Source organism: Phasianus colchicus, chromosome 10 (assembly GCF_987193195.1).
Source record: "Phasianus colchicus chromosome 10, bPhaCol1.hap1.1, whole genome shotgun sequence".
NCBI classification, from domain to species: Eukaryota; Metazoa; Chordata; class Aves; order Galliformes; family Phasianidae; genus Phasianus; species Phasianus colchicus.
This window is the reverse complement of record NC_143445.1, coordinates 16530775-16549230: the sequence shown is the minus strand read 5'-3', so window position 1 is coordinate 16549230 and position 18456 is coordinate 16530775. Positions and strand designations below refer to the sequence as shown.

At 41.5% G+C, this 18456-nt stretch overlaps 1 protein-coding gene across 5 annotated transcripts in view; it reads left to right on the top strand.

Moving 5' to 3' along the window:
- ABCC5 (ATP binding cassette subfamily C member 5) overlaps positions 1-18335 on the top strand; it is a 40459-nt gene extending 22124 nt beyond the window's left edge. For all 5 annotated transcript variants that reach the window (XM_031603517.2, XM_031603518.2, XM_090147468.1 and 2 more), the window contains 21 exons: positions 271-621; positions 2008-2079; positions 2199-2323; positions 2935-3007; positions 3510-3713; positions 3944-4087; positions 5469-5571; positions 6238-6422; positions 7458-7604; positions 7980-8109; positions 8575-8728; positions 8861-8989; positions 9736-9922; positions 10349-10438; positions 11847-12036; positions 12650-12809; positions 13213-13291; positions 13745-13858; positions 14145-14309; positions 15019-15102; positions 17086-18335. In XM_031603517.2, the coding sequence (XP_031459377.1) occupies positions 271-621; positions 2008-2079; positions 2199-2323; positions 2935-3007; positions 3510-3713; positions 3944-4087; positions 5469-5571; positions 6238-6422; positions 7458-7604; positions 7980-8109; positions 8575-8728; positions 8861-8989; positions 9736-9922; positions 10349-10438; positions 11847-12036; positions 12650-12809; positions 13213-13291; positions 13745-13858; positions 14145-14309; positions 15019-15102; positions 17086-17139 (2940 nt within the window). In that variant the 3' untranslated portion in view covers positions 17140-18335. The remainder of the gene's footprint in view (positions 1-270; positions 622-2007; positions 2080-2198; positions 2324-2934; positions 3008-3509; positions 3714-3943; positions 4088-5468; positions 5572-6237; positions 6423-7457; positions 7605-7979; positions 8110-8574; positions 8729-8860; positions 8990-9735; positions 9923-10348; positions 10439-11846; positions 12037-12649; positions 12810-13212; positions 13292-13744; positions 13859-14144; positions 14310-15018; positions 15103-17085) is intronic.
- Positions 18336-18456: the final 121 nt, after the last annotated feature.

The window sequence follows — 18456 nt, the reverse complement described above, 5'->3', positions numbered from 1 at the left end:
AATCTGAGTAGAATTGGACTTCTCATAAAGCACCCAGATCATTGCAATTCTCTGAAAGTCCTAGTGTATCTCAGCACTTCCACCACATCCAGGAATGCCCCAGCCACTTAGCACGCCTGGAGTTAGTTTACACTAATGAGCTACCTTTTGCTCTTCAGCTTTCTCCCACTATATAGCCTGATGTGTTTTGCTGCGTGAGTGTGCCATAGGCTTGTCTCCCAGTCTTGATCAGGTGTCTCATCTTTACACCTCTCTCACAACTCCTATCAGAGTTTATTTCTAATGGAAGAGGTTCATATGATAAAGAAAAAACCAGCCAATCCTCACACCGCGATAGAGGTGAAAAATGCTACCTTGGCTTGGGACTTCTCCCACGCCAGCGTCCAGAGCTCACCAAAGTTGACCCCCAAAGTGAAAAAAGACAAGAAAGTAACCAAGGGCAAGAAAGAGAAAATGAAGCTGCAGAATGAGGGACAGCAAGCTGTGCTGGCAGAACAGAAGGGCCATCTTCTAGTGGACAGTGACGACCATCCTAGCCCCGAAGAGGAGAACAGAATCATCCACTTGGTTAACCTTCGGCTTCAGAGGACTCTGTACAACATTGACTTGGAGATAGAAAAGGTAAGAGAAGAAAGGAGAATATGTGAGCTTTCAAAAGGCTTCATATTTAGCTGTCCTATGGAATAAAGAATATGAAATGAAGCATATTGCTTTTGTGCACTCCTTTTAAATCCATGGCAACTGTAGTATCTAGGATGCAGTGTCTGATCTAGATATAAACAGCTGTACCATTTTAGCAAACTAGATCTTTGCAAACAGCCTATGAAACACTGCAGGATATATAGTCTTCATATTGTGGTTTTGCTACCTGTAGCTTTCACTACCATATCTGAGCTACTGAGCTTAGAGAATCAGCAGAGAAGTGTAGGTGAGGTATTGGTGGATGGTTAATTCCTGCAGCCATCTGACAATTTCATAGGATTTCAGCTATATTCTGAGTAAACATTTTAGTTGATTAAGTGTTCTAATAGAACATAATGGTGGATTTTAATTGAAGAATGTGCAATTAATTGACTGAGAATTTTTATGCAGTAGAAGGACAAAGAAAGATTTTCAAGAAACAATTGGACTTCTCATTCCAAGACAGGTAAAAGCATGTACAAACTCAAAGAAAATCTTCCAAATAATACATGCTATCTTTTACAAATATAAAAGCAGCTATGTACCCTTTTTGTCCACTTTAACTTTTTTTTTAATGGAAGGAAGAAAAATAGTTTTTCTGAATTTATTGCTTGTTTGATGTGGATATCAGCCCACCCATTTTATTGCAGATAAGTGCTTCAAAGTGACTGGATTCCAGCTTTTTCTTGGTCTGTGGTTCTTAGCAAATTGTATCCTATAGTCTGAGGATGTGTATTTCCTAAAATCTGCTTTTTGTTCAGTCCTCCCCTCTTTGTTTTTTCTTATCACACTGACCAGGTGTTGTAAATCAGTTAATCAGTTGTATGAAACCCTTCATATATCTGTGATTTTTTTTTCTTTTCACTGCAGTCATGTCCTTTTTTATTTTCTGACTAAGATACAGATTTATTTATTTTTTTAATCTGATCTGTCACTCACTGAAGACAGTGAAAGGACTTTGGAAACCAGGCTTTCAGGAGCATCTTGGTGTATTTTTGGTGTTCAGGCAGGCATTGGAACTTTTGGCTGAGCGCAGTATTCTCTGGGCTTGGGCATCTATCAGGCTCAATCAGAAGGAAACTGATCTTAAGATACATTCCTTTTCACCTGTGGAGTTTCTCTGGTTTTAGTCCACAGTGGAATAGTATTCAATGTTTATTTTTGGAGAATTAAAACATTGACTCACTTGCATTTCTATTTTGTCCTTTTTCAGTTGTCATTACTGTCTGACTTTAATCTCTGAGATAAAAGGGTAGTCCTGAAAAGGATGGAGAATGTAAATAACGAGCATAATGACTACCATACATATGTTGTTTTTCTCTCTAGGGAAAACTTGTTGGAATTTGTGGCAGTGTGGGGAGTGGAAAAACTTCACTTATTTCAGCAATTTTAGGACAGGTGAGATGCTCTCTTTTGACTTCTGCTCTTCTTTCTTATCTCCCATTTTGCTTATTTACACTGTGTAGGAGACTGTCTATAGATATGGCCTGCAATAATTTCATGGTTTTGAATTCCAGATGACCCTTTTGGAGGGTAGCATTGCAGTAAGTGGAACGTTTGCATATGTGGCCCAGCAGGCCTGGATTCTCAATGCCACGCTTCGGGACAACATCCTTTTTGGCAAAGAGTACGATGAAGAAAGGTTTGTCAGAAATGTTTGCTGATATTCATGAAAGCTTAGGAATTCTTGGCCCAAGTAAAGGAAAACTTAATACAGAGTGTGCTGCAGTTAAAACCTCTGCTTTTAGAGATCTGTCTTTCGGACTCCTTTAAGATTCATTTTAGAACCTGAATCTCTTGTGTGTGGTCGCTGTGGCTGATGGCTGTCACTGCTCATCTGCAGTGAGGGCTGTACCTCATGCTTAAGTACCATCTGACCTCTGCTTGTAGCAGCTGCTGTGGAGTGGCACTGAAATGACACTTGCTCTTGCTGTCCTGGCCTTGCCCTCTAAGTACAATAACTCCCATTTGCTATGTTTGGGCACATTACGTGACCTTCTTCTAGTGGAGGCCACCCCTGGGACCTATGCTAGCAATCCTTGAAAATAAATTGCCTCCTTACCTTTCCAGGACATGAGAAGTTGATAACAAATTATTATCCAAAGTTTTCTCTTGAGAATCCAAGGCAGATCATTTGCTTAAGGCTGGTGGAATTTCTGCTATTAGTGTAGAAAGTGAAATAATGCTGTGCTAGTTAGATACTTCGGGGAAAAGAAAAGTGTTCTTATTACTTATCTAATCCATGTTCTTTAGATATAATACTGTGTTGAATGGTTGCTGTCTAAGACCTGACCTAGCCATCCTTCCAAATGGGGACCTGACAGAGGTATAAACTTTGCTTATAATAAACTACTTAGTAGTTGGAAAAAAAAAAAAAAGTAGAATTTTATTTTGGTGAAATGGAGTGAGGGGGAACACCATAATAATGGTATGCATATAAGCCACACTGCTGGATACACCTTGAGCACCAAAGCTATTGAGAGTAGTGCCATGTTTTTGGCTGAGAAGTTACCATTATGGGAGTTTTTCACTGTGTTGTAAATTTTGCTGCCTAAACAGGACCTATTTGAACTTGATTTAATATAGCTAAGCAAAAAAGTGCTGCATCACTTCAAGCACGTTAACATTGAGTTAGACTGTGTAATGCATTTCAGAAAGGTGTAGATACCTAAACTATAGAATGTATGTGTAATACTATAGTGTATATGTGTATGTGGTTTATATAAAGACAGAATATTGTGGTCTGCTTCATTCTGGTCATCTCTTGAGTTCTGAATATCTGCATCACAGTGCCATAGAAATAAAATAACAAGCTTGTGTCTGTACAGATCGGTGAACGAGGAGCTAATCTGAGTGGAGGACAGCGTCAGAGAATCAGTCTGGCTCGAGCCCTGTACAGTGATAGGGACATCTACATCCTTGATGATCCCCTTAGTGCCTTAGATGCTCATGTTGGAAATCACATTTTTAACAGTGCAATAAGGAAGCACTTGAAGTCAAAGACTGTCCTTTTCATCACTCATCAGCTTCAGGTACTAACTACATCTCTCATGCTTGCTTTCTTGGACTCCCCTGTAATGCTGTCTAGTCAGTTACCTTTATACTGGAGATTGCTATGCCCCAACTTGTTACAGCAAAACTCTGTCTCTATAGAATGTGTAGTTTAGCTTTCTAAACTAGTTTTCTGTGCATGCACAGAGCATGATCTAATTCTTTATTATACACAGTGATAAAGACTTGTTCTTGCTGTTGTTCTCTGCAGTATCTTGTTGACTGTGATGAAGTGATCTTCATGAAAGAAGGTTGCATTACTGAACGAGGAAGTCACGAGGAATTAATGAATTTAAGTGGGGACTATGCAACCATTTTTAATAACCTACAGCTGGGAGAAACACCACATATCGAGGTACTTGTTTTTCCATTTTAAAGCACTCTGATTTTTCCAATGAAATGAAAAAGTGAAAAATAGCTTCACATGTTGCTCTGACTAGTATGCTTCTGGTGGAATCATCTGTGCTTTATCACATTGTATTTGCAATCACAGTTCTTAGTTAGAGAAATGCATAATAGAAAGGACTCTGCCAGAGAGCTCGTTGAAGATGAAAGAAATTGTTTTGTCTGGTGGTGCTCTCGTCTCCATTCAGTAGATACACATTTAAATTTTCAGTTATTTAATTTTTCCCACTTTTGTCCTGTTTGTTTCTTGAAGTTATTCTTTGGAGTAAGAAACACAAGTGTATCAGCAGCCTATTTTTTTAATTGATGAAAGAATCCTTACTCAAAAGTTTCAGGCATTAAAGAAAAAAAGAGGAATTACTGACTCAATCTTTGAGGTCCCTTCCAACCCCTGCAGTTCTATGAGAAGTTAGCATTGTAGTAAGTGTACAGATAGAAGGTGCTCAGTGGAATTTTCTCCTGTGAGATGTTAGTGAAAGAAGCAAAGGAATGTCACATACTACTCTGCATATCCATTGTGAAACTTGAAGATTATAGTACTGCCATTTTAAGATTAATGTAATGACAGTTAACATGAGATTCTCCAGCCTGCATGCTTGGCTGACCTTCAGTGTCTCTCTATAAACACTAGCTCACAGAGAGAGCATTGATTTGCATTCCTTGCAGGATAAGAGGAAAGGGATTGTGGAGTTGGATTCTCTGTGGTTTGATATGTGCCAGGTGTCTCTTGTCACGTACGGTGTAGGGAGATGGCTGATGTTCCTGAAGATGTGTAGGGGGTTTCAGTTAAACTGAGCTGCCTCTGAACAGATAGTCATTTTCATTTTGTGGGAGTATGGCCAGGTTTAGAACAGCAGTTGTGTGAGCAGTTAGGTGTTTGGACATCTGATTTCTGGAAGCCCGACTTAGTCCTTAGAGATGTTTCATGAGAGCTCTCCTGAGAGAAAGAGTAGAGAGAGCATTTGGGGAAAAGAAAGCCTCCTAATAACATTGAGAGTTATTTTTCCAAGGGATGTGGGGGATTGTATCTCTCTGTAGTAGAAGTATAGTTCTTCTACTATGTATGCATATATTTCCAAAATTGTTTAAAACTAACCCTTGCACACCACCAGTACAGATCTGTAGCAGTTGAGGTCAATGGAGAAGAATTGAATCCATCAGAGTTGGCAATCATCCATTATAACAGCAAAATTTACATCTCCCCTGAAATCAGTGCTATGCTATTGAAAGCCTTTATGTTTAGGAGGCAGCTTATTAAGAACTTTTTGTTCAGCTGTGAAAATGTAAAGGAAAATTATTTGTGTATGTTTTGTGTCAATGTTTTCCTACAGATTAACATAAAGAAGAACACAAACAGTTCACTGAAAAGACCCCAGGATAAAGGTACCAAAGCAGGCTCTGTGAAGAAGGAGAAGGTTGTGAAGAAGGAAGAGGGTAACTACGTAGTTAAGTTTTGTACTGCAGTTAGTTATTTCATACACTAATAAGCTCAAAGTGTTTGCTTTCAAACTATATTATGAATGTGCCTCTTAAGTTTTTGAAAGCTGTCTCAAGTCCTGGTGGTTCATTGTCGTTGATGGGACTCAGGCAGTGGGCAGAGAGCATTCATTAATTCATTTAGTGTTGGTGCCAGCACAGTGATTAGAAGTTTAATCAGTCTGCCATGGATCATTTGCCATTGGTGCGAAGGAGTTCACAGTACTGTCTCCAGCACCACCTCTCCTCTTATCTGAAGAGAGCAGTGTGTGTAGCTTGGCACTTGCACATTCCTAGGCAGGACATGATGTTTATGTATGAAGAGTCTGAAGGTCTGACCTTTGTTGTGAGGTTATCTGTTTAATGTTAACTTTGACCTTTAGCAGGATTTTAAAAGCCTTAGTGAGACTCGTAGTATTTAAGTGTGCTGATGAAGCTTTTTCAGACTTGAATGATTCTGTAGAAGAGTTGTGACTTTTTGAAAAACCGAACCATTATCTTCCACATATTAAATAATGACTGTTTCTGAAAGCATTCTGTACAGTGTGGAAGCAGCTTCTGTTTTGTGTATGTTCACAAAAAGAGCAACTTTCCTCACTCCTCCTTCTTCCTCTTGTTTCATAGGCCAACTGGTTCAGTTGGAAGAGAAAGGCAAAGGCTCTGTCCCCTGGTCTGTTTATGGCATCTACATTCAGGCAGCTGGAGGCCCCTTTGCATTCCTTGTGATAATGGCACTATTTGTGCTGAATGTGGGCAGTACGGCTTTTAGCAACTGGTGGCTGAGTTTCTGGATCAAGCAAGGCAGCGGAGTAAGATAAATAGCATTTCTATTCTCTTTTACTTAATGAGTAGGGGAATTGCTCTCAGACTAATCCCAAGCAGTCACAGGAGACCAAATGGGGCTTCCTAACTTAAGTAAGTTGTAAGGCTCCCCAAGAGGTGATCTTGCTAGAGAGTTCGTCTCAAGACTAAGAACTCCAGTAATGAAAAAGATGTAATAGCTCATGGGGTTTTATACTGCCCTCTTGTTCCTTGTCTTGGTTTGTCAAAGAAAAGGAAGTGAAAATGTGAAAGCGGCCCCAACAAGCTGCAGGAAGAATTGCTAGTTTTAGTGCTACTTTTTGTTTGAATGTGTCCTTACATTGAGCAGGATAGTCTTGTTATGGTTTATGGCTTTAAGTCAAATGACTCTTGGGAGCTGCTTTGAAGAATATAATGACTGAAGACTGTTTGGGGTTTTTCCACTCTGGGGGCTTTGATTGCAAGTCTTGTTGCCTTTAAAAATTCAAATATGACTGCTGGGTTTGTGATTTTTTTTTTTGCTTGTGCTTTAACAACCTAGCCTCTGAGAATAGATCCTGAAGTGCACATTGCCAGCAATATTAAAATAAGTAATGAGATCCTTACATATACTTTAAATAAAAAAAAAAAAATTATGACAGTATATTATTAAAGAAATTCTGCATCCTGGCAGAAAATAACTGTGTTTAATAAGGAGACAATGAACGCACATCCAAGGTGAATAGTTCTGTGTAATAGCACTGGTGATGTACAAGTATCTGATGTTCTACAGAGCACAAGAAACAATAGGTATAGAAACAATAGGTATGAAATGGGAGATTAGGAATCAAATGAAGTAACCTTTTAGGGAGTTTCTGATGCTACAGAAATAGCACATATCACCTACCACTTTCTGAAGTATTCAAAGATTACTGAAGTACTTTCTTGAGAATAGAAGTGTCAAAAACAGTCAGTGGTGGGGGTCAGTTAAATTCTACCATGTGAAATAAGTATGTGCTTAATCCTTATCTTAACTATTCACTCAAACCTTGAATTTCCCACAGAACACCACTGTGACTTTGGGAAATGACACTGTCATAAGTAACAGCATGAAAGATAACCCCCACATGCATTACTACGCTGGCATCTATGCACTGTCTATGGCAGTGATGTTGATTCTGAAAGCTGTTCGTGGTGTTGTTTTTGTAAAGGTAAGTGTCAGTGCTGCCTGATGCTTTTCTCATGCATCCCTACCCCTCCCTCCCTGCTTTGGCACGTTGCTGTCTCTGTGGGTTTTTTGGTGACTTCCCCAGAGGCACTTTGAAGCTAGATAAGGTCAGATCATGGATCATAAAATTTCTATCGTGTCATCTCTTGGAGCTGTATCATGCTTTCCCTTAAACTTTTGCTTGAATTAATAGCTTCCTTCCACTGATTCAAAGTGCAAAGTGTATGAAAAAAATCTATACTTAAAATTGAAGAGGGTAAATTGGCAGAATTTTTTTTTTCATGCTTGTAGGGAGGGATCGGTGGCAGTAACAGACAGGCATCTTTTCATAATGCTCTAACATTTGCTACATTGTCAGGGAACACTCAGAGCATCCTCAAGGCTCCATGATGAGCTCTTCAGGCGGATTCTACGTAGCCCAATGAAGTTCTTTGACACTACACCTACTGGCCGGATTCTCAACAGGTTTTCCAAAGACATGGATGAAGGTATGACAGTGTTGATTCCACCCGTCTCTCTTGTCAAGTGTGTACTTGCAATAGACTCAGCAGGAATTGGGACATACCGGGGTTCTGCTTGTAGGAGGCAGCTGATATCTCAGGTCTGTCCACTTATGAATAAGAAAATGCATAGCTGCTTTTGCACCTACAGTATGCACGTGAACTCTTAACAGTTAATGCAGGGGAACCTGGAGTATCAGAGTGAAGTTCATGTGCAGAAAAGGTGGTAATTAGGTCAGAGCTGCATCAGTATTATTTAATGGGAATAATTGGAAAAACAACTGGCATTTAAGAAAATAAAAGTGCTTCTAGTGATGATGTACATCTTGCATTTGAAAAAAACCATGAGAAATCACTGTTCCTGCCAGTGATGGTGTACAGCTGGACTGAATTGCTTTATATGTGTTGTTTTAACCTCCTGTACTCAAAATCTTTTCCCTTCATCTTTTCCAGTGGATGTTCGTTTGCCATTTCAAGCAGAAATGTTCATCCAGAACGTTATTCTTGTGTTCTTCTGTGTGGGGGTGATTTCTGGGGTATTCCCTTGGTTCCTGGTGGCAGTGGGTCCCCTCATTGTCCTGTTCATGGTTCTGCATGCTGTGTCTAGGTAAGTTCTTCAGCTGCTGTGACTAGAAGTAGAGATACTTTGACCTGTTAGTAGGGAAACAGGATTCTTAAAATATATATGCATCAGTACAGTGGTTGTACATGGCACTTAAAAGTGTTTCTTTCTTTCCAGAGTCTTTATTCGAGAGCTTAAGCGTCTGGATAACATCACACAGTCTCCGTTCCTGTCTCACATTACATCTAGCATACAGGGTCTCTCCACGATCCATGCATACCACAAAGGACAGGAATTCCTGCACAGGTCAGTCTGAATACATAGCTGAAAGTGATGGAGCAAAAAGTAGAGTGTGACAGCTTAACATTCAGGAAGACTTCAGTGTTGTCTGTAGCTGGTGACATACATTGGGTCTAACAGTGTAAATTACTTTTTTGGGGAAAAAATGAGCAAGGGCAAGAAAGAGAATGCGAAGGAAAAAGAGTCTGGTAGCCAACTGGGAAGAGTAGTGCTGGAGTCCCAGATGAGTGTACTCTTCTGGGCTTCTCTGCAGCAGGTGGCAGTGATAATGATGAGGGCAATTTTTTGGCATGTTAACTAATCCCCTGTGTGCGTATTGATGAGCTGTGCACCTGTATACTTAGACAGCAATTATCAAGTATTTAAGTGACTATTATCCGCTTCGTCATGGACTATGTTTGGTTTTCTCTGGTATAAACTAAAACTGCAAAATAACTGATAGTGAGGGAAAGTGAGACCTCTCTTCTCTGAGTGGTATTTGCTTCCCATGAGAACCTGCTATAACAGTGTCAGATTTTGCAGGTGCAAGGTGTCATGAGACCAGCAGCATGGGAGCAAGATAAAATTTTCACAGAGGTTTTGGGAAGATACTGCTTAGATAGCAGCTTACATTAAATAGAGCAGGAAAACACTCTGCTGTGCGACTGTGATCGGTGTGAAACTGAATTGCAAGATCAGATAGCAGAATGCTAGGTTTTTTGTAGCACTGCAAGCTCAGGAAGGTGTACTGACGTTTTATTTATGTATTTCAGGTATCAGGAGCTCCTTGATGACAATCAGGCACCATTTTACCTGTTCAGCTGTGCAATGCGCTGGCTGGCTGTACGGCTGGACATTATCAGCATTGCTCTTATCACAACCACTGGCCTTATGATTGTTCTGATGCATGGCCAGATTCCTCCAGCCTATGCTGGACTGGCTATTTCATATGCTGTGCAAGTGAGTGTGTCTGCATAACTTACTCTCTTATTGAATGTACCTCACAGTAACAAGTGAGAGTAACAGACCAGTGAATACTTCTAAATATACAAGAATGGGAAAAGATGCCCCTTTGGTAATGGGGAGGATGTCAATTCAGAGTCAGCATCATGGCTCAGAATGGTTATTGGTCCTGTTGTTTGCCCTTTTCTGCCTCCTGGTGGTAATAACGTAAAATTACAGAATTTAAATGGCTAACACTTAAAGCTTTTGCTTGTGGGAAACCTTTCTAAGCTGCTGGCTTTTCAAGCAATTCATAAATGAAGGGTATCTTGAAGATAAATATAAGGGGTCCAAGACAAGAGTACATGTGTCAAGTATCCTTTAGCTTAGTCATTTAAATCAACTAAAAATATATATTTCTCTCTGTTTCCTCCCATCATCCAGTTAACAGGGTTATTCCAGTTTACAGTCAGACTTGCTTCAGAAACAGAAGCTCGCTTCACATCAGTGGAGAGGATTGATCACTACATCAAGGTAGGGCAATAACACATTCAGCTGAATTTCTTGTTTATCACTAGGGTAAAGGAAGAGGAAGCCAGCTATGGTCCACCTTAGTATGAAATGTGTACCACACAACTGTGTGCCAAATACTGCCTGATACCTCTCACTGGATTAAGATGGTTTATCACTGCTAGGCCGTCAGTGGCAAAGCCTGTAGTCGTAGGCTACAGTTATAAGTTTTATAAGTTACCAGCTATCATTTGAGATCCCAAATAAGTTATGCTTTTTGAAATTATTTTTGTCCTACTCATCTCTCCAGACAGACATTTTATTATGCAACTCTGAAACTACTATGAAGCTAAAGTGGAAGGTTGGGTGTCTTACCAAGTTTGAGGCTTGGCTTCTTTCAGTGTAAGCACTGAGGTTGCTTTTTGAGCACCAAACTCAAAGAATGCCAGTTCTTTTGTAGAAGACCATTGTTTTTCTCAAACCCTTCAGGGTGCAATTAATCTGCCTCTGACTTACATTACTGCAGATGTCCACAACTGACATAGTCCCTGTGGGATCTCTCTATAGGCAGTGTAGAAAAAGGGTATCTCCTGAGGCCAATTATTAACCATTCTAAATGTTTTTATTAAAATGCAGAGAAATCACACTATAGAAACATCAACTTCTTTGTAGTTACTATAAAGGAGTTGATGGGATGTGATTCAGTGGAGATATTTGCATTTAGGTGCTTAAAGCTATGTGATATTTATCTCATGGCAGGATTTCTGCCATTCTCCAAGGCTGGTTGCGCCAACTATGAGAAAGTGATCTTCATTTTAAACATGTTAAATATCAATTTGATTTTTTGAAGTTCTGCTTTTCTGTATAATTTTCTGTATAATTTGTGAACTGCCTAAATGAGGGACCTACTGCTGAGGGGTATAACAGTGAAAGTGAGCTGGAAGGGGCCTAACTGGCTCAATGATTTAACAAAACAGGGGAAAATGAGGAATAGGAAAATAATATTTGTACAGTATTTCATGTAGATGTTTTCTTCTGTGTCAGAATCAACAGAGGAGACCCTGGCACAGCATAGCCAAAGAGACACAGAAATACAGCAGATGTCACATCTAATCTTTGGAAGACCAGAAAACTCAATAGGATTGTGGACATAAAAAATAGGCCTAAAATACATTTTTAATCCTATTGATGAAAAACACTGTTGGGAAGAAGGTCCAATATCATTATTGAGGCAGCAGCAGGGAATACTAGTGTGGCAGTAAGAGACTGAGAAACTGCTTCTGAAACCCTGATCCTGTATCCAGCCACACTGCTCATCTTAAAAGTGCTGCAAACTGATGTGGGCTGAGTCTGCAGAGAACTACTGAAAGCTGCAGCTTTCCTTTTTGGTGCTTTGTTTACTGGAAACTGAACTTTTCTTTTCTTTTTAAAGACTCTTTCCCTGGAAGCTCCTGCTCGAATTAAGAATAAAACTCCCCCTCTGGACTGGCCACAGGAAGGTGAAGTTGTTTTTGAAAATGCGGAGATGCGGTACCGAGAAAATCTGCCTCTCGTACTTAAAAAAGTGTCCTTTACCATCAAACCGAAGGAAAAGATTGGCATTGTGGGAAGGACAGGCTCAGGTAAGGAAAAACCAAGCAGAGTTAACATACTACAGTTACAGGACAGTCATATTGGCTCTTCTGGTTTCTGTGTTTGAATAAGTTAATTGCCTAAGAGTGGTCCAGTAACCTGTCAATGGTGGATTCTGTTCATGTGCATACAGAAGTGGGATCCCTGTAAACAATAAAAACAAGCTTCCTTTTAAAACAGAAATGTATCTGTACCTGAGCCCCAATATGCTTATAATGTTTAACACCCCAAACCACTTACCAGCACAGAATGCTGCCTATAAATGCTTGTTGTAGCTTATTTGACTGCCATGAAAGATTTCTGTACTGGTGCTGCAGCTAGATTTGGCTCTAAGCTATCTCAGGAGTTTGTCACGTGAAGAGTTTGATTGCAAGATGTTTTACACCAGCTCCAAAATGGAATTTTTAAATATGCAGTTATTATTGCTTACAAGTTTAAATGCTGAACCTCAGCACTTACCACCATTGTTTACCAGGACTTCAGGTTACTTTAAAACACTACTTCTACTAAAGGACAAGTTTAGAAATGCTGTCTCGTCTCAAATGTCTGCTATGATTCTTATACTAGTTTCTACACTGGTATGTTTTTCTGTCTCATTTTTAGGGAAGTCTTCCCTTGGAATGGCACTCTTTCGTTTGGTTGAACTGTCTGGAGGCTGCATTAAAATTGATGGAGTGAAAATAAACGACATTGGTTTGGCAGATCTTCGCAGCAAACTCTCAATAATCCCTCAGGAACCTGTGCTGTTCAGTGGCACTGTAAGGTTAGTGCACCATAATTAGTCAGGAAGGAAAAAGGCAGCTGCCAGCTCATACTGAAGTCATATGAGACTTTGTGACTAGAACAAAGGCAGCCTGGCTTCTGTTCTGTTCTTACAACAGAGCAAAAAGCACAGGTAAATGGTAGAATCATCTCAGTGATCATCCTTTGTGGAACTCTTGCTTTTCCTTTAGATTTGCTTGAAATTTTTGCATCTTTGTCTTCTGTTTTTACTCTATAATTTCTTGGCTACTATTATAGTGGGAACATCTCATTTCCTTGGCAAGGAAATTCTCTCAGTGGAACCTTAGATGGGAATTGTCCATCTGGACAAATTAGTGCACTGCTTCTTTGCCATTCATTGCTGAAAAACAAATTCTGATTACACTTTCTGCTTCCCCCTCCAGATCAAACTTGGATCCTTTCAATCAATACAGTGAGGAGCAAATCTGGGTTGCTTTGGAAAGGACTCACATGAAGGAGTGTGTAAGTATTATGATGTCTATGGGATATCTGTTTGTGTTTTGGCTTTCCAAGCTACACATTCCACTAGTGGCTAATTCAGAGACCCTCCAGTAAAGGCATTTCTCTGGAATTTTTTCCCTTCATTTCTAAAGATGAGATGGAATGTTTGGAGAATGCCACCTTTCAAAAGTGTACTCTTGAGTATGTAGCACAGCAGAGCATTGCTTCATCACAGAGACTCTTCAGGATCTACAGAATTTCAAAAGTAATGCTTTTCTGTGTGCCTTAGGTAGACGTGCATTCTGCATTTACATTTTTAAGTGTAAATGTCATACATGCATATTCATACAGAAGTTAAAATCTGTCCTTTGTGAGGCTTTGTGCAGCAAGTCTCCCTGCTGTGACACTCGTGCCATGGAGACACAAAAGGCCTGTTCAACTCTGAGGCTTTTTTCTCTCTTCTTTCCCACGCAGGTTGCCCAGCTGCCTATGAAACTTGACTCAGAAGTAATGGAAAATGGGGAAAACTTTTCAGTTGGAGAGAGGCAGTTACTGTGCATAGCTCGAGCTCTCCTACGTCGCTGCAAGGTGAGCTCATCGATGGGAGAAATAGCTGGTGATATCAAACTGGTAGCATTGAGAAATGGCTTTCAGTCAGATTTATTCAAACTGGCATAGGGGTTGCACCAACGGATACTCCTGGTGTAGGGTGAAATGGTGCTTGTCAAGACTACCTTTGTGACCACAACTCTGTAAAGATTGCTGTGACCAGGAGTTACCACAGATGGCAATTCAGCCCATTCTGTGTATTTCGATATTCAGAAAGGGATAGAGTTACTGTGAAGTAACAGCCAGGATTATGCACTACTTTCAGATTTTGATACTGGATGAAGCAACAGCTGCTATGGACACAGAGACTGACTTGCTGATTCAGGAGACCATCAGAGAGGCATTTGCAGACTGTACTATGTTAACAATTGCTCATCGCCTGCATACTGTACTGGGTTCCGATCGGATCATGGTGCTAACACAGGGACAGGTAAGCAGAAAGACTTTTGTGGCTTCAGTTCCTGTTGCAGTCTGGTGGTGCCATGTGTATAGGCTAAACTGAAGGAACAACTGGCATTGCTGTAGAAAATCCTGTGTTCCTTCATGTCCTTGGTTGTAATTCTCTAACAACATCAGTAATTGCCTCAACATGACAAGATCAAAGATGGGAAAATTTCTTTTACATTCCAAGAAAATACCACAGGGTAACAAACTTCCTAAAGTGTTTTTAATTGTCCTTTGTAGATTTAATTTTGATATGGGTAATAATGTAAGCACCTCTGGGGCTCAGCAGCAGTTTGCAAAGCATTCTGATACCGAACTGCCATGTGACAGATAACCACTTTTCAGGCTTCCACCTGGAAGCTATAAACACTTAAAGTCAAATGTAGGAACATTTGGAAACACTCTTGAATATAGAGAAAGTAAAAACCCATAGCATCTGCCTCAGTTTGTTTGCCAGAGCCACCAGGGGTTGCTGCCTGCTGGGTTCTCCCAACATCTGTGTAATGTAGTTTAAAGCATCCCTGGTTATAGCATGTGTGCATAAAGGCAGATGCTTTCACTGTCTATTGTCTTGTCTAAAGACTGCCAAGTTTTGGCTTCTTTACTGCCACGTTACAAGTCCAAGGGGGTGTGAATGGGAATCCATCTTCTGCTGGCTTCTCCTAACATGCTTTACCTGCCTTGTTTGTTTTTAGGTAGTGGAATTCGACACGCCGTCTGCCCTTCTGGCCAATGAGAACTCGCGCTTCTATGCTATGTTTGCTGCTGCAGAGAACAAGGTCGCTGTCAAGGGCTAAAATTCAGGGCAAAGTCACTTTAATTTTGGAGAGCTACACTCCCTGCCTGTGGCAGGCCAGCTCTCCCTCCTCCTCCAAGCAGATTATTGCCTTTTCATCTTTTATTTTTTAGCACAGTATGTCAAGCCAGAGAGTTTTTAAAACCGTGTCAGGAGAATTCTTCATGTTTTTATTATTGTATTTATTCCATAATCATATTACTAATTTTTTGGTTATTAAATGCACTCTACGAATGGCTCAGGGAGCCATAGTTATAAATGTATCAGAGGCCTATAATGAAGCTTTATACATGTAGCTATATCTATACATAATTCTGTATATAGCCTATATTTACAGTGGAAATGTAAGCTGTTTATTTTATATTAAAATAAGCACTGTATTAATAACAGTGCATATTCTTTTCTATCATTTTTGTACAGTTTATGGTACCAGAGATCTGGCTTTGTTATCAGGCTGTATCAGACACCGTTTTGTCTCTTACAGTTGTCTTTTCCTAGTGCCAGATTTTCTGCGTGTCTGAGTGGAAGTGAAGCTTTGCAATAGTGTCCTTTATTGTCACATCATTGTTGTCTAGCACAGGGAAGAAGAGCACTGTGGTGTAACTCTATTGCATTGTAATTTATCAAAGCTATTTGGAGCATCGCTAATGTTCACCACAGCAGCGGCTGCTGCTTGCCATAATGCTTTCCCAAAGCAGGGTTTTTAGTGATCTCCTGAGTGGAGAACCACTTCTGGGTCACATTATAAGGCCTCATATTTTCTCAGTGTCTTGATGCAGTATTTCTGACTGTATCAGCAGGGTTTATGCTCTTTCTGCTTCGCTGATCTAACACAACCAGAATGTAACTGTTTATGGAATGATCTGTAACAAATTAATCGTAAGGTTCAAACCATTACCCTGTATGCTGACAGGAAAGCCTTTTCCAAGTTGCTCCAGCTGACTGACTCCTTTATCTTGAAGCTGCTAACACTCCTCAGAGGTTTAGGTTGGCTTTCTCTGGCACGAGTAACACTAACTCTTTGTTCCGCTCACGTATACTAAGGTTAAACAACATCAATATTTCCTGTTTCTTTATTGCACACTTGTTAAGGAAACAGCCCCCACTCCACATCTTCGGGAACTTCAGACGGGTTCCTGCTGATCAGGATGTAACACTGGTGTAGGATGTTGTTTTCTTACTGTGAAGAGACCTACCTCAGGTTACTAGGTCCTGTGTAGTGCGTTGCCATGATCACTGTACACCATCCCTGTCCTATGGGACCTGCGGCCCAGGTGGGCACGGTCGCTCCTATAATAGCCGTGACTTATTGAATGGTCAGCGTTGCATGTCTTTGTCAACTTGGGCATTTTGTAGCCTTAGCATGTTTGCAGAATGTCTCGCCGAGGCAAAAATCTGAAAAGTAAATAAAACTATTTTGGGTTTTGTAAATTTTATTGGCTTAAGTGGTTTGTTCTGAGCGTGTAAATCACTTCTCCCCTTTCTGAGCCCTGTCTCAGTTGTTGCAGGCTGGCTTTCTTCTCCTTTCTGCACCATGGCCTCATTTGTTTTCCTTCAGAGTGGGGCTTTTTTCTTCAAGAAAATGCAGTGGGTAACTTGTGCCCTCCAGTGCGGAGGAGGCTTGCAATGTTTGTCTGTGTTGAGCAGGACAGAGAGTAACCATTTATAATGCTAGTTGTCAAGTCACTTAGCAATGGGGAGGCCAGCTGGAATACAGAAAATCTTTTAAGCTGAGATATTTTCATGTACTTTACCTACGTGTGTTACTGTTTATAATGTGACACGACTGCAGCATTCCTACCTACCACTATAGCAGGTAAATCATACCGTTCACAGGGCTTAGATTGTGACCTGAAGGCAGCAGCACATAAAATGTCATTGGTTGAAATCGAACACTTTTTAAGGGAGAGAGAGAACACGAAGTGGCCTGAGGCTGCCACTGACCTTGTCCTCCTTCTTCTTCCAGGCTGGGAGTTCCTTCAGCTTTCCCGATGCCAGCCCTGGCTCTTGCCAGCAGTGACCCAGAAAGCTAACTTGCAGAAAGTTCACCCTCCAAAATCAGGAATGCTGTCCAAAGGAGACAGGAAGGCACACCTGGAGGGGAGGCAAAGTGAGACTGCTCTTTTCAGTAGATGTTAACACTGGCATAGCTGTGAGAGGGAGCTGCGCTCAGGATTAATTACACTAAGCTTGCCAGTCATGCTCTTCTGCGTTGGTGGTGAACGTGGTCCAAGAGCAACAGATGTACAATTTGAGAGGAACATACCTAAGATAGCTTTCAGGTTTGCTATATGGGCCTTGGGAATTTCATCCATTCTGGGCACTGAGTGCAACAGGTCGTGATTCATTGTCCTAAGGTTAGAAACTCTTAGAACACGTTCCTGCTTGTTTGATCTTGTCTGGTTAGTGCAGCATTACCACTCGCTTGGGACATCAAACAAAATGGATGTTGGAGGCTTCTAAAACCGCCCAGTGGCATTGCTCTGCGGTGTGATGGGCGTAATTACATCTGAGGTCAGGCCCTGAAGCTGTGCCAGTCTGAGTGCCTCTGGGGACATGGCTGTTACCTCTGGTGAAGATTGATTGATATGTGGACAGATGCGGAGTTCTGGGGCTGTGCTCTGCTGCTCAGCCCTCGAGGAAACCCACAGGGAGAGCGGGCGGCCTTAGAACATTGCTAGGAACAAAAACTGAGAAAGGACATTTATTCCTAGAGGTGAATGGGATGACTGAGACACGGGGAAAGGCACTGGGAGGAAAGGATGAGTGCAGAAAATGCGGTTTACAAGAAGAGTGTGTAGAGAAAAATGAGGGGAGGACAAAAAGTTCCTCTGAGTTAGAATGGAATGAGGACAGAATTGCTTCCTGAAGATGCGTCCAAAGAATACGATGAGAAGATGCCGGGTAGCTGTAGTGCCTATGCCAGGCAAGCACGTTGTTTTTGTACTGCGGCTACAGTGCGTTTGGCTACGAGCCGTCACCCAAAGGTGCTGCGGACGGCCGCAGCGTCGGGCCGGGCTCACACTGCGGGCCGCTCGGCGCTGCCTGCAGCTGAGCCAGCCGTGCCGTGCCGCGCCGTGCCGCCCGGGCGCGTCGGTGCGATGGGAAACGATGCGACTCCGCTGTCACGGTGTGAGGCTTGGGGGGCCCTTGGGAACGCACGCTGTGGATTCGCCAAACCCGCAACCACATAATAAACGTTCCCGTGTCACTTAAGAGCTGCCTTGGCGGTTCATCGGCTGGCACGGCGGCTGCGCCGGGACTCGGACGCGCGCTGCCCGACTGTCGCTGCGCGCACCCGACGGAACGGCGGCGCACGGGCGCGGTGGCTGTGCGC